Source organism: Andrographis paniculata, unplaced genomic scaffold (genome assembly GCF_009805555.1).
Source record: "Andrographis paniculata isolate CXL003 unplaced genomic scaffold, ASM980555v1 Contig79END, whole genome shotgun sequence".
Classification (NCBI taxonomy): domain Eukaryota; kingdom Viridiplantae; phylum Streptophyta; class Magnoliopsida; order Lamiales; family Acanthaceae; genus Andrographis; species Andrographis paniculata.
Genome location: NW_026137616.1, coordinates 3,886,118 through 3,900,703, shown reverse-complemented (window position 1 = coordinate 3,900,703; position 14,586 = coordinate 3,886,118). Strand labels below are relative to the sequence as shown.

General features: G+C 36.0%; 2 protein-coding genes across 3 annotated transcripts; one reads left to right on the top strand and one right to left on the bottom strand.

Annotated features, from left to right (window-relative positions):
- Positions 1 to 229: 229 nt before the first annotated feature.
- LOC127240256 (xyloglucan glycosyltransferase 4-like) lies at positions 230 to 3,792 on the bottom strand. Of its 2 annotated transcripts, XM_051258819.1 has the most exons (5): positions 3,668 to 3,792; positions 2,544 to 3,098; positions 2,142 to 2,450; positions 1,657 to 2,061; positions 230 to 1,134 (listed from the first exon to the last, which is right to left on the bottom strand). In XM_051258819.1, the coding sequence occupies exons 1-5, from the start codon at positions 3,674 to 3,676 to the stop codon at positions 484 to 486; spliced, it is 1,929 nt and encodes a 642-aa protein (XP_051114776.1). In that variant the 5' UTR covers positions 3,677 to 3,792; the 3' UTR covers positions 230 to 483. The 2 variants fall into 2 exon arrangements, with proteins under 2 accessions (XP_051114776.1, XP_051114775.1); XM_051258818.1 differs by lacking the exon at positions 3,668 to 3,792 and having other exon boundaries at positions 2,544 to 3,661.
- A 3,778-nt stretch (positions 3,793 to 7,570) lies between these two features.
- Positions 7,571 to 8,026, top strand: LOC127240520 (uncharacterized). The gene has a single exon (XM_051259238.1). It carries the CDS (start codon positions 7,571 to 7,573, stop codon positions 8,024 to 8,026), a length of 456 nt encoding a protein of 151 aa, XP_051115195.1.
- Positions 8,027 to 14,586: the final 6,560 nt, after the last annotated feature.

The following is a 14,586-nucleotide window of genomic DNA, read 5'->3' as shown; positions in this document are numbered from 1 at the left end:
TCGAGTCTAATTTGCAGGGTATTAAATTTTGTTGGAAGTTTAACCGATACGCACTTTTAAATAATAGCAAAGAAAAAAACAAGTATCATGATTGTCGATATTGACACTATGTGTACCAATTGTTGACTGAATTTTAGTTGTCAAGGCTGAGTTGAATATTTGAATATGTGTGAATTATTCTTTTATTTTTTGCCGATCATTAAGGCGTTTGGGACCAAACATATACAAGTACTATTATAAACACCAATACAATAACAACAAAGTCAATAATAATCCTTGTGAATTATACAATTAAAAGAATCAAATCTATACCGTTTACTGCTCTGTTTTTCTCTCCCAACTGTAATAGAAAGAAACCTCACCTCTGTAACGAAATCAATGGATCCATTCAGATCACAACCACCTTATACTCAACTCAGACACACACACACACACATATATATATATATACCAATTCATAAACAGTAGTAACGATGAAAACCTTCAGCTGACCTGCTCGCCGATCAAATCCAATCCAACGATCAAAAACGACAGCCCCTGGAACAGCAAGTAATAGAAATGGATGCCATGCGCCGACAGCAAGCTTCTCAGCGCCGCCGTCAGCAGCAGCATCGCCAGCGCCAATTCCTTCCGGTAAATCCTATTCCTCTTCTTCTTCTTCATCACTCCCACCGGAGCTGTTTTCTGCTCCTTGAGTTTCTCCAGCATTTCCAGGCCCGATTCCGACAGCCTCCGCTGAATCTTGTCCTCGCTGCCGTTCTTCGACTCCCTCTCTGCCAGGCTGAGCAAATCCGACTCCGACGCCCGCCCCGTTTTCTTCGTGACAACCCATTCGTAGGCGCTCCCCAGCTGGAACAGCCCCGAGATCATGGCGTTGAATTTTGTCACCGACATGGTGTTCTCGAAGAGGAGGTACGGCATCAAGAACGGGAATGATTTCGGCGCCGGGAGGATGTTGAGGATCGACATTGTTATGGGGACATAGCAGATGACCCACGCCGGGAGCTCGGCTTCCGGGATGAACATCGTCACCGGAAGTATGATACAGAAGAGAGTGAACGAGTAAAACGGGAGGACGAGCTTCCGCAATAGGAAGAATAGGAATATCATGTTCGCCTTCTTCCACGTCGATATCTATTACAATAAAGCGCGTCTGTTAGAATTATTTAACGGTATAAACGAGCGAAATTTTGTCGAGTATAATAAAGTGGCTTAGATCAGTTGTTGATCATGTTAAGTCAGCACCAAATCAGCATGATACCGATTTGACTAGATCAGTATATACAGCATATTTATAATGCATTATACTCTCTCCGTTCTAAAATAATATAGTCACGGAAATTAAAAAATAATAATATTTTATTAATAGTAGACGTAAAAGTGTTTCTAAAAGACCAAAATGTCCTTACTTTATGTAATTATTGTAAAAAGACAGAGATAGTTTTGGAAAAAGATAAGCATATTTGGTTACTAAAAATAGAAATGAGACTATTGTTTTGGAATGAACAAAAATGGAAAAATTGGACTATTATTTTGGAACGAAAGGAATATTATGTTATAACACAACATATGTCAATCCAGTCAAATCAGCATAACTTGATTAGCAAAGGATCAACAACCATAATAAAGTTGTCGAACGAATACGTGTTATGGTACCTTTGCAGTTAAGATTGTGGGAAGGCATAGTCGGAAAAGTTGCATCGGGCCCGAATGCCAGCGATGTTGCTGTTTCTTGTATGCTTCGTAGGATTCGGGCAGCTCACAAAGAACTCGAACATCGTTGACGAAAATGAATTTCCATCCGTTTAAGTGGGCGCGAACAGCGATGTCCATGTCCTCGACGGTTGTCCTTTCGAGCCACCCGCCGGAATCTTCCAACGCCTTGATCCTCCACACGCCGGCGGTGCCATTGAAACCGAAGAAATTGAGAAACATGCCGTTCACTTGCTGCTCGACCTCGAAATGGAAGCACAAGTTGATGTATTGGAGACGGGTAAGTAAGTTTTCGTCCTTGTTCACAAAGGACCATCGCGCCTGGACAAGGCCTACTTCCGGATTGCCCTGAAACGGCGCAAAAAAAAAATTTGAATTTCGATTCTAAATATACGACACTCAAAATGGATACATGATTCGAATATTACCTTAAAGTAAGGCACGGTGAGTTTGAGGAAATCGGGGTTGGGCTGGAAATCTGCGTCGAAAATCGCGACAAACTCGTAGTTTTTAACATAATCACAAGCCATTGCTGATTTAAGGTTGCCGGCCTTGTAACCTGTCCGGATAAATCGATGTCTGTAGACAATATTCACACCTTTGTCTTTCCACGCCATGACTTCGTCTCTTATCAAATGCTGCAGAAGATCATCATCCGAATCGTCCAGGATTTGGACAAGAAACCGATCCCTCGGCCAATCCAGCTGGCAAGCAGCCGCAATCGATTGCTCGTACACCTTGAATTACAATTACACAAACATACTGTATCAGCAAACAACAGAAAAATCTAAAAACAGAAGCAAACAACAATATCTCGAATTCCCAATTACCTCTCTTTCATTACACATAGGAATTTGGACAAGAACCATAGGGAAGAAACCCGATCCGACCTCAATGTCACGAAGCTCTTCTTCAACAACAGGCCTCAACTTTTTATACTTAATCCAGAAACAACCCAAGCACTGAACTAACCGATCGAGCGACTGAATCAAAAACAATACGATACAAAAATTCGAAAGGGCGACGATCAAAGGGGCAACATAATCAGCTCTGAAATCAAGCCAAGCAACATAACACCATTGCACCAAATTCCCAACTTCCAAAGGATTCACTCTACTGATCAAAATCCATTCATTGAAATAAGCAAAGATTTCAACCAACAGAGCAGCTACAGAAACAGCAAGAAACAACTTAATTAGCCTGTACAACCTGCCCCTGTAGAGGGGATCCTCCTCGTTGGTATTGGAGGTGGCAATGCGCTTCCTGATGGATCCGAAAACGGCATACAGAGTCGTCGCCAGCCATGGGACTGCGGCGAGGATTCTGTGTGCTTTGAGCAGTAGAAACCATGTGAATTGCTTGGGGCTTGTGGATTTCTGCTTCTCCTGAAATAATGCAGTGTTTGGTGATGAATCGTTAACTTCTATTAGAGAAATGCCTTCAGGTCTTTCTAATGTGACTACCACTGTGTTTGGTGCCATTGGCATCAGGCAATTTGGAAATACAGAACAAAAAATTGGGGGAAACCGAAAAATTAGGGTTTTAAGATTGGGGATTTATATGCAGTTTCAGCCGCCATGGCTTTGTTTCCTGTAATGCTGTAAATCCAGGAAACTCACTGCAATCTGGATCGAAAACAAACAGGAGGATAACCAGTAACCAATGACAATTAACCAACACTCGATGCAGCAATTCAGTTCGAACAGACTGAGAATCAGAATAGCCCTAATTCAAACCCTAAATCAGATCAGACACCATTGGTGCACATAATCGGTGAAGAAGAAGCCGCAATGGAATGAAAATGGAGGCTCGTGCGTGAGCCGAATGGAAGATTTATACTCGAATTTGAAATCATTCCATAAGGCCCAATCAGAGTCGATTCGTGAAATGAAGAATTAAAAAAAGTGGAACAGAATCGGAGAGGGAGCTTTTGGAATAAGAAGCGATCCTTTACCTCTGGCATGGCGGCGGTTGGTGCTGAAAAAGGCGTGGAGCAGATTCATGATTCATCTGTTACAGTGTCGGTGGGATGATTGACTGCGAATCAATGGCAAGTAATTAATTACAGCCGAATTAATTACTACAGAAAAGGACAAGTTAAGGATTTGGAGCGGGCGACAAGGCAACGGGTTTCTTGGAACCTCCTGCTCTGGATTTTGGTAATTTTACTATATTTGGAGACGAAGGCCATGTTTGTCTGTATTTTTATAATGAATTCAACGAATTGATATTTTGGGACTAATGATGGATAGTTACTTTCTATATTTTATAATGTTCTTACGCTATTGTTTTAGTATTTACTTTAATTAAAACTTTATTGTTTATTAAACTACTTTCAGAAAAATTAAAATATTTTTTGTTAAAAAAAAAAAATTGCATAGGGTGTATTTATTTTATGAAATAATTTAAAAAAATATTTGTTTCATGTGAAATATAAAAAAATTGTATATATAATATAAAAATAATAAATATATATAATAATTCTTTTTTATATATATAAAAAGAACACAATATCTGATTGTTTTTAATTTCAAATAAAAAATGCTACTATACATACATTATTTTATTTTAAAAAATATTATTTAAATTAAAACATAAATTATCATCCTAATTTTAAATAAAAAATATTTTATATAATATAAATATTTATTAATAAAATATTTTAAATATTAAATAGATATTATTATTATACAATTTGATTATTCGTGTGCTCTTGTTGATATAACATATTGATTCGATTTCAATACACTCATATTCTTTTATAATACTCCATCTGTTCTGATAGAATAGTCTTAGTTTACCTTTTTTTCATAAATAACCATATATCACCCTAAAACTACCTCTATTTTTTCATTTTTATTACACAAGTGTCACTACTTTTTACACTAATACACTCATAAGGGCAAAAAAGTTTTTTATCCATATTTTTTACCAACTACCAATATAATATCAATATTCCTTAAATCTCATGCCCAACTCAATTAAAATCATATTTATGGGACGGACGGGGTATTATATATTGCTGGTGAGGTATATTTACACTTAAAAAAGATAAATAGCTACTCATATGAAGAGGAAATAATAAGATTGGTCGTGTAATATGTATGGCATCTATTCAATTAATATTTCCATGATTGTTGCGGCATATCATATACCTAAACCTTCAACCTTAAATGTTATACCCTAAACAAACTAAAAAATTGAAACATGAGAGGTCATTTTAGTAATTCCATAAACATTATTAGAACAATCAATTATACATGACCAAGAGAGATTTTTCGTATCTCAATTTAATAGGAATCGATTGGATTATTGTGTTTTTGTCCAAGTTCTTTAGTAAAAAATGGTCTCACTACACATAGGTGCCAGTATACTCATCAGTTAGCTAGTAAAAATCAAACAATTATGCAAGTATTAATGTTGATGCCGATTTTCAACAATAAAAAGTAAAATCCGAAAAATAAAAATTATCTTCGAATTTGATAAAATAAAATGCCTGAGATTTAAGAATCCCTAGATACCGTACGATACATAAATAAAATAGGAAAATAAATACTACAGACTGTAAAAGTAAAATGGTGATCCCCAAAAGAAATTCACTGAATTTGATGTCGATTGAAGATGGTTTTTCCAGAATATACCCAAATGTTTAAATATTTCCTAAAGAAACGTTTTGAACCGTCGTCTGGTCGGTTACAACAACTGTCATCAACCGCCCATCAATTCCTCTTTCATTGACACGTGTCTTAACCATCTCGCCAACCGCTCCTGCCAATTACAGGATTTAACTGGCTTGACCGACCGCCTCTGAACACCATACCTCCTTAAATGGGCGGCTGGTCCCGAACGACTCCAAGTCGCCTCCCTTGAGAACCGTTTAATCAACTGATGGGCCTAACGACAGGCCCACATCTCCTCCTAGTCACCTTTTCAGACGGATCATAAATCACCATCCGACTGAACCTACCAAATAACCCGACAATTGACCAACCGACCAATCCAGATACTAATTGGTTGCTAGACCAAACGACTAATCAGTTGCCCACTCGAGCGACCACCATTCAATCCCTTCAAACGGCTGAACAACCATTCGTCTAGACGATTCATTGGCCGCCCAATCAAGCGACCACCATCCAGTCCCTTCAATCGGCTGAACAACCGTTTGACCAAATGACCGGCCAATCGATCAAGCGATTAACATGTCGCTTAATTAAGCAACCAATTAACAGACCTTTCTTTCAAATGGACCCCCTAGAAGCCCACTTTCCTCTTGTCCAACCTCTGTGTCTGTCATCTTATCTTTCTTCGTCAGACCTCCTTTTGACCGACCTCCGTGTCGTCCCTCATCTTTCTTCGTCCGTCTTCCTTTTGTCCTACCTCCTTATTGGCCGTCTCATCCTTCTTCGCTCCACTTCATTTAAGACCCTACTACCATTATCAGGCTCATTGAACTATACATTAATCCAATTTATAAGCCCATTCTCAAGAAACCCTATACATTGGTTTTTTCTTACTCAACAATTAACGATGTATATTTCTTTATACACGATACGTACACCAAACATTACAATATATGCTTTTGTTAAAACTAATAAAAGCGGGTCATAGTATTATATACTTAGAAAAATTGTGTATAATTAAGAAAAAAAAATAGATGGTTGTGTGTATTATCCATGTACTTTGATGAATAAAAAAGTTTGGTCATTTATAAATTTTCAATAATATTGTAAAATTACACGTAGTGTAAATGGGAATGGGACTCGAACTCAAGACCTAACCTAGGTTCTAATATCATGCCAAGTGTTGAATGATCGTCTCACCTAAAAACTCGAACTGTTAGGAAAATTAAGCCATTATTCATATATCCGCAAATGGGAATCCAACATATTCAACAATATATATAGTTATTATATTTTTAAATGAAATAGTGATTCCTTATAATAACTAGAATAAAAATTTAAGTGTTATAAAGATGATATGTTTTTTATATATATAATTGAACAATTAAAATATGTACAAATTATTATATACACATAGCCAATACGTAGCTCATCGTGGATGCTATTTATTATTACACGAATCAATGACGTCGACAAATCGTAGTATAATTCTTGGCCATGTATATATTACTTCTGCCTATATATATATAGGACATGTTGAAATAAAATGAGAACAACACAATATTGCTCCATCTCTCTCCGTACTATGCTGCACGAATAATAATAGTTCAACCCATCAATCACATCACATTCACACATCTTTCACCATTCATCATCATACATACATATATATATATTTGCTCACGATATACATAAACATATATATATTCTATACTTACCAATTCTTTGTCTCTCACCGGCAATAATTTTCTGACTTGGTCCCTGGATGTGAAATGCATCTGGTTTCTATGGGCCTTGTTCATACAATTGCCAGTGAAAATGCGGCTACAAGCCAAGATCGGGCTAAGGCTATTATTTTCATCCGTCATCATTTGTACATTCCTCTACAGTCCGAATATTTGACGGTGAAAGATCCACTTGATTTGTGGAATGAATTGAGGGAGAGATTTGGGCATTTGAAATATATCACTCTCCCCAAAGCCCGACATGATTGGCTTAACCTGCGATTGCAGGATTTTAAAACTGTTACAGAGTACAACTCTGCTATCCATCAGATTACATCTCAGTTGAAACTCTGCGGAGAAAATGTTACTGAGAATGATAAATTGGAGAAGACTCTCTCTACCTTTCATGCTTCTAATGTTGTGCTGCAACAACAATATCGTGAGAAAAATTTTCAAAAGTACTCACAGCTCATTGCATGTCTTTTATTAGCTGAGCAAAATAATGAGTTACTGATGAAAAACTATCAGTCCCGGCCCACTGGTTCCAGTCCGTTCCCCGAAGCGAACGTTACATTTTCTGAACGAGGCCGAGGACGTGGTAGAGGCCGTGGACGTGGTCGCGGTCGTAAGAGTCAACGCGGTCGATATACTCCTTACAATCGCCGCAGTTTTGACGTTAACAGGATGCAGAGTAAACCCCAATATGGGGATATAGCCGAAAAGGCTAAACAGGGAAAGAGTCAAATCGGATGTTGTAATCGGTGTGGCATTGAAGGCCATTGGGCCAATACCTGCAGAACAGCCAAGCACCTAGCCGATCTTTATCAAGCCTCACTGCTGAAAAGGGGGAAGGAGGTCGAGACTAATCACATTGATAACGATGACAACTCCAATGATGATCTTTTGGATTACGACACAACGCATCTTGATATAGCGGATTTTGTCGTAGATCCAGCAAACCCCCAATGATAGACATATTATGTCATTTTACATTATGTTTTGTAATATTTAAATTATCGCATATTACCTTTTTGTAATGTATTTTGTAATACTTATATCTGCCTTTATTAATACTGCGTTTACTTATATTTGAAGGTTAAATGGATGTCAATCAAAATGATGCAAATATGTGTTTCATTGACAGTGCAACGACACATACTATATTGAAACACGAAAAATATTTCTTCCGTTTGAAAAGGGAAAGAATGAATGTCAATACAATAAGTGGCAGTGCAAAATTAATTGAAGGCTCTCGAGAAGCCATTATATTTCTCCCTGCGGGGACGAAAATTGTGATACAGTATGCACTGTTGGCCACTAAAGCTCGAAGAAATTTACTGAGCTTTCATGACATTCGAAAAAATGGTTATCACATTGAAACTATGAGTGATACCGATGGTGAAATTTTATTGATCACCAATATAATTGATAAAAGGAAATGCATCATTGAGAGATTACCCTCACTCTCTACTGGCTTATATTATGCCAGATTAGGTGTTGTTGAAACACACCTCACGGTAGATCAAAGGACTACCGATTTTCAAATATGGCATGATCGCCTTGGGCATCCTGGCAGTATAATGATGAAGCGAATAATTGAGAATTCGCATGGCCATTCATTAAAAGATCAAAAAGTTTTAAACTCAAATGAGTTAACATGTGTTGCCTGCACTCAGGGAAAGTTGACAACCAGGCCATCGCCAGCTAAAGTAGGTATTGAATCACCTACATTTTTGGAAAGAATACACGGGGATATATGTGGACCAATAGACCCACCGAGTGGGCCATTTAAATATTTTATGGTGCTTATTGATGCATCTACGAGATGGTCCCATGTTTGTTTATTATCTACTCGCAATATGGCATTTGCGAGATTGCTTGCCCAAATTATTAAATTACGGGCACAATTCCCCGATAATCCAATTAAGACTATACGTCTAAATAATGCTGGTGAATATACATCAAATGCATTTGATGATTATTGCATGTCGATTGGAATTAATGTAGAGCACCCAGTTGCTCATGTTCATACACAAAATGGCTTGGCAGAATCACTTATTAAAAGATTGCAATTGATTTCTAGACCATTACTGATGAGGTCTATGTTGCCCGTTTCAGCTTGGGGGCATGCAATCTTACATGCAGGAACACTTATAAGAATGAGGCCGACAAGCTATCATAGCTATTCCCCAATGCAGTTAGTATTTGGTCACGAACCAAATATATCTCATCTACGTATTGGGTGTGTTGTTTATGTTCCTATTCCACCCCCCAAACGTACAAAAATGGGTCCTCAACGTAGATTGGGCATTTATGTTGGATATGAATCTCCGTCAATTATAAAATATCTTGAACCTATGACAGGCGATTTATTCACTGCAAGATTTGCAGATTGTCATTTTAACGAATCATATTTTCCGACATTAGAGGGAGACAAAAACGAACCGAAAAGGGATATTAATTGGAAAATTCCATTGAATTTTTATGATCTTCGTACAAAGCAGTGTGAACTAGAAGTTCAACGCATTATACATTTGCAAAATATTACAAATCAGTTACCGGATGCATTCAATGACTCGAGCAAAGTCACTCGATCATATATCCAAGCTGCTAATGCTCCGGCTAAAATAATTGTCCCTGATGGACAAATTGCAAGTGCTGATGAATCAGCGACACGCTTAAAGCGTGGTAGACCACTCGGTTCCAAAGATAAACACCCTCGAAAGAAAAGAGGAATTAATGATGAAAATCATGAAAATATCAGGAATGACATTGATAAACCTCAATCTAACAAGGAAGTCAACCCTGAAATAATTGCTCCAGAAGAGCACGATCTTGAAGAACATGATGAGATTATTGAAAACTCAATTAACTATGTTACTTCAAGAAAATGTTGGAACCGTAAAGAGGCAATTATTGATAATGCCTTCGCATACAATTTAGCACTTGATATAATGGAAGAAAACGAGGATCCAGAGCCAAAATCGGTTCATGAATGTCGGCAAAGAAATGACTGGCCAAAATGGGAGCATGCGATTCAATCAGAGCTTGATTCATTAAACAAAATAGAGGTCTTCGGACCAATTGTTCAAACACCAGATGGTATAAAACCAGTTGGATACAAATGGGTGTTTGTACGAAAAAGAAACGAGCATAATGAAATTGTGAGATATAAAGCCCGTCTTGTAGCTCAGGGATTCTCACAAAGGCCTGGAGTAGATTTTGATGAAACATACTCTCCCGTTGTTGATGGAATAACATTTAGATACCTTGTGAGCCTAGCAGTGTGAGAAAAACTCGATATGTGCCTTTTGGACGTAGTTACTGCATATCTTTATGGCTCTTTGGATACTGATATTTATATGAAAGTTCCTGAGGGATTCAATATGCCTGAAGCATACAAATTAAACCCAAGGGAATCATATTCCATCAAATTGAAAAAGTCATTGTATGGACTTAAACAATCAAGGCGAATGTGGTATAACCGTCTGAGCGAATGTTTAATAAAAGAAGGTTATACTAATGATCCAATATGCCCATGTGTCTTTATAAAGAAAAATGAATCAAATTTTGTCATTATTGCTATATATGTTGATGATCTCAATTTAATTGGAACTCCTGAAGAGATCCAAATTGCAGTTGAATATCTAAAGAAAGAATTTGAGATCAAAGATTTTGGAAAGACAAAATATTGTCTGGGATTACAGGTGGATCATGTGAACAATGGAATATTTATCCATCAATCAACATATACCCAAAAGATATTAAAACAATTTTACATAGATAAATCTCACTCTCTGAGTACACCAATGGTGGTCAGATCACTTGATCCCAGTAAAGATCCATTTAGGCCAAGAGAAGAAAATGAAGAAATACTTGGCCCCGAGGTACCATATCTCAGCGCTATTGGCGCATTAATGTACCAGGTCAGATATATCTTTTCTAGTAAATTTACTGGCCAGGTTCAGCGCATCCCCCACAAAGCGCCATTGGAATGGTATCAAACATATTTTCCGTTATTTTCAAGGGACTCATGACCTCGGATTATTTTATTCGAGTGAATCTCGAAATGAATTAACTAGTTATGCTGATGCTGGTTATTTGTCTGATCCACACAAAGCTAAATTTCAAACTGGCTATTTATTTACATATGGTGGAACCGCAATCTCTTGGAGATATGCTAAACAGACAATAACAGCTACTTCTTTAAACCATGCTGAGGTTTTAGCAATTCACGAAGCCAGTCGTGAATGCGTTTGGTTGAGGTCCATGACTCACCATATTCAGAAAAATTATGGCTTGATTACCGATGATAAATTACCTCCTACAATATTGTTTGAAGATAATGCAGCTTATATAGTTCAATTAAAGGGAGGATATATTAAAGGCGATTGGACAAAGCACATATCTCCGAAGTTCTTTTTCACTCACGATCTTCAGAAAAGTGGTGAAATTGATGTGCAACAAATTCGATCGTCTGAAAATTTTGCAGATTTATTTACGAAGGCGCTACCGACTGCAACATTCAACAAACTGATGCAAGGAATTGGAATGCGTCGGATGAAAGACATCAAATGAAGTCTAAAACAGGGGGAGCGCATTAATATAAGAATGATGTACTCTTTTTCCTTCACTATGATTTTTTCCCACAGGGTTTTTTCATAGTAAGGTTTTAACGAGGCACATTCTTTCTATAAAAGCATCCAAGGGGGAGTATTATATACACATAGCCAATACGTAGCTCATCGTGGATGCTATTTATTATTACACGAATCAATGACGTCGACAAATCGTAGTATAATTCTTAGCCATGTATATATTACTTCTGTCTATATATATATATATGACATGTTGAAATAAAATGAGAACAACACAATATTGCTCCATCTCTCTCCGTACTATGCTGCACTAATAATAATAGTTCAACCCATCAATCACATCACATTCACACATCTTTCACCATTCATCATCATACATATATATATATATATTTGCTCACGATATACATAAACATATATATATTCTATACTTACCAATATTAATATACTATTTATTATATAACACAAATATAAATAATTAAACAAACACTCAAGTATGTTTCCTAGAAAATAATACTATTATTTAAATCAAAATTTAAGTAAATCTTTAATTTCAAATCAAACCATATACAAATCCTTTTACTATGCAATTTTTGTTATTTTCTATTAAAAATGATATATTTTTTTCTTCTAAAGTCGTAAACATCACATTTAAACTAAAATATAAACCAAATTTAAAATAAACATGCCCCATCATCCTATAAATAGAAATGTTTATTTATAAGTATAAAAAACCAATAATAACAATTTGATGAATCAATTAAAAATAATTTTTTTTAAGTTTTTTTTTAAATAATTGTTGAATATAATATTTGATTAATAAAAAAGACATATGATATATATATATATCACTTGATAAATGAAATAGTACTACCTATGTTCGTTCGACTTTGAGGGTCTTATTTACTTTTTGGACATTAATATTTGAATATATATTATTATATCAAATATAGTGCAAATCAAGAAAAAATTGCAAAAATACTTCCATTGGTGTCTTATAATACTAATAATAGGATATTTGTACAAAAAATTATATAATAAAAAAATATATAAATATTTTTAATGTTAAGTTACACAAAAGGTAAATGTGACTCTTATAGACGGACGAATGAAGTATATATTAGATAAAAGTAATTTAGATGAAAATATCTATACCTAAAACTGTCTTATGTGATTGTGAACGAATTTTCGTAATAAAAATTTAATGGTCTATTTATTTTATATAATTTTTTAATAATACAATAAAAATAACTTTTTTCTTTAAAAGTATTTCAAACTGTTTTTTAGAACTAAATATTTTAATACTGAATAAAATAAAAATTCAAAAAAAATTGGAACTTGAAAATAAAAAACGTAACCAAAGGCGGCCTTCAATTTGTCTAATTTAAAATTGAAGGCATGTGAATGGTTGAGCACATAACTCCCGTCCATGTGATTTGTTCGTTCGCCAATATATATCTAACTCATCCATTACGAATTATTCAAATATATATTTTCTCCGTCCCAAAATTATAGTTTGGGTTGTGTTCGGCATGAGATTTAAGGAATATTGATATTATATTAATAGTAGGTAAAAAGTATAGGTAAAAGACTTTTTTGCCCTTGAGTGTAAAAAGTAGTGGCAATTGTCTAATAATAATGAAAAAGTAATTGTAGTTTTATAATGATATGATTATTTATGGAAATGAGACTATTGTTTTGGAACGGACAAAAATGGTAAATATGATTATTGTATTGGAACGAATTTGAATTTGCTCGTATTCAGTATTGATTTATATCATTTTTATTATATTTTTCATTTACAATTTTTATTATTTTGGTCATAGATTTGTTAGACGAGTGCATATTCGTGTTCATGTACTGTGAAGAGTTGCCCAAGATTTTGATGTCATGGGTTTGTTTGGGGTATGAATTTTAGATTTGTATTTGAATAATAAAAGAAATTGAATTGAAATAGTTGTACAATATGATATAAATATGGATTAACGTAATATTTTTAAATATAAAATAAACATAAGTGTTTAATTTAATATTTTTCGAGAAAAAAATAATAATAGTGTGTTTGTTTGAAGATTTGAATTTTTTTATTAAAATTTAAATAGTAAAATTTGCAATTAAAATAATTGTATAATATAATATTTTAAATTTAAAATTGTATTTAAGTATAATAAAGAAAGCCGATGGCCAACATCTTTATAGTTCCTATTAGTCGTTCACTTTGTTCTTTATCGTCTTTATATTATATCTTATAAATACGAGTTTGTACGGATCTGCCACTTGAAAAGTCTATCTTACCCCTCATTTCAAAAATGACAATTTAGCCCTTAACCTACCTTTGTACTAGCTTGAAAAGACGTTTTGGAACCGTCGTCAACCGTCCAAGACGAAACGTTTTGGAACGTCGTCAGGTCAGTTACATCAACCGCCTCGCCAAACGCCTCCACCAGTTCCAGAACTCAAATAGCCCACCCAACCAATCCAGAGACCAATCGGTAGACCAAAAGACTCCTTGGCCGCACCCACCAAGCGACATGTCTATCCGTCTGCGGACCAGCTGACTTGCCTTTGCGACCGCAGACCAGCCGACCTACTTTATCCGACCGCAGACCATCAGAAATGTCTGTCCGACCTTCTGACCATCAGACCTGTCTGTCCGAACGCTAACCATCCGACCGAGGACCAACCGACCAGATCAACCGACCGAGGACCTTCCGACTTGCCTATCCGACCGCTAACCAACCGACTTGATCATCCGACCGAGGACCAACTGACCAGACCAACCGACCGAGGACCTTCCAACCTGCCTATCCGATCGCTAACCAACTTACCTGACCATCCGACCAACCGACCTGACCAACCGACCTGAGCGCAAATTTTTCTCCTTTTCCACCCGACTTCGTGTCTAACTTCCTTTAAGATCCTGCTATCCTT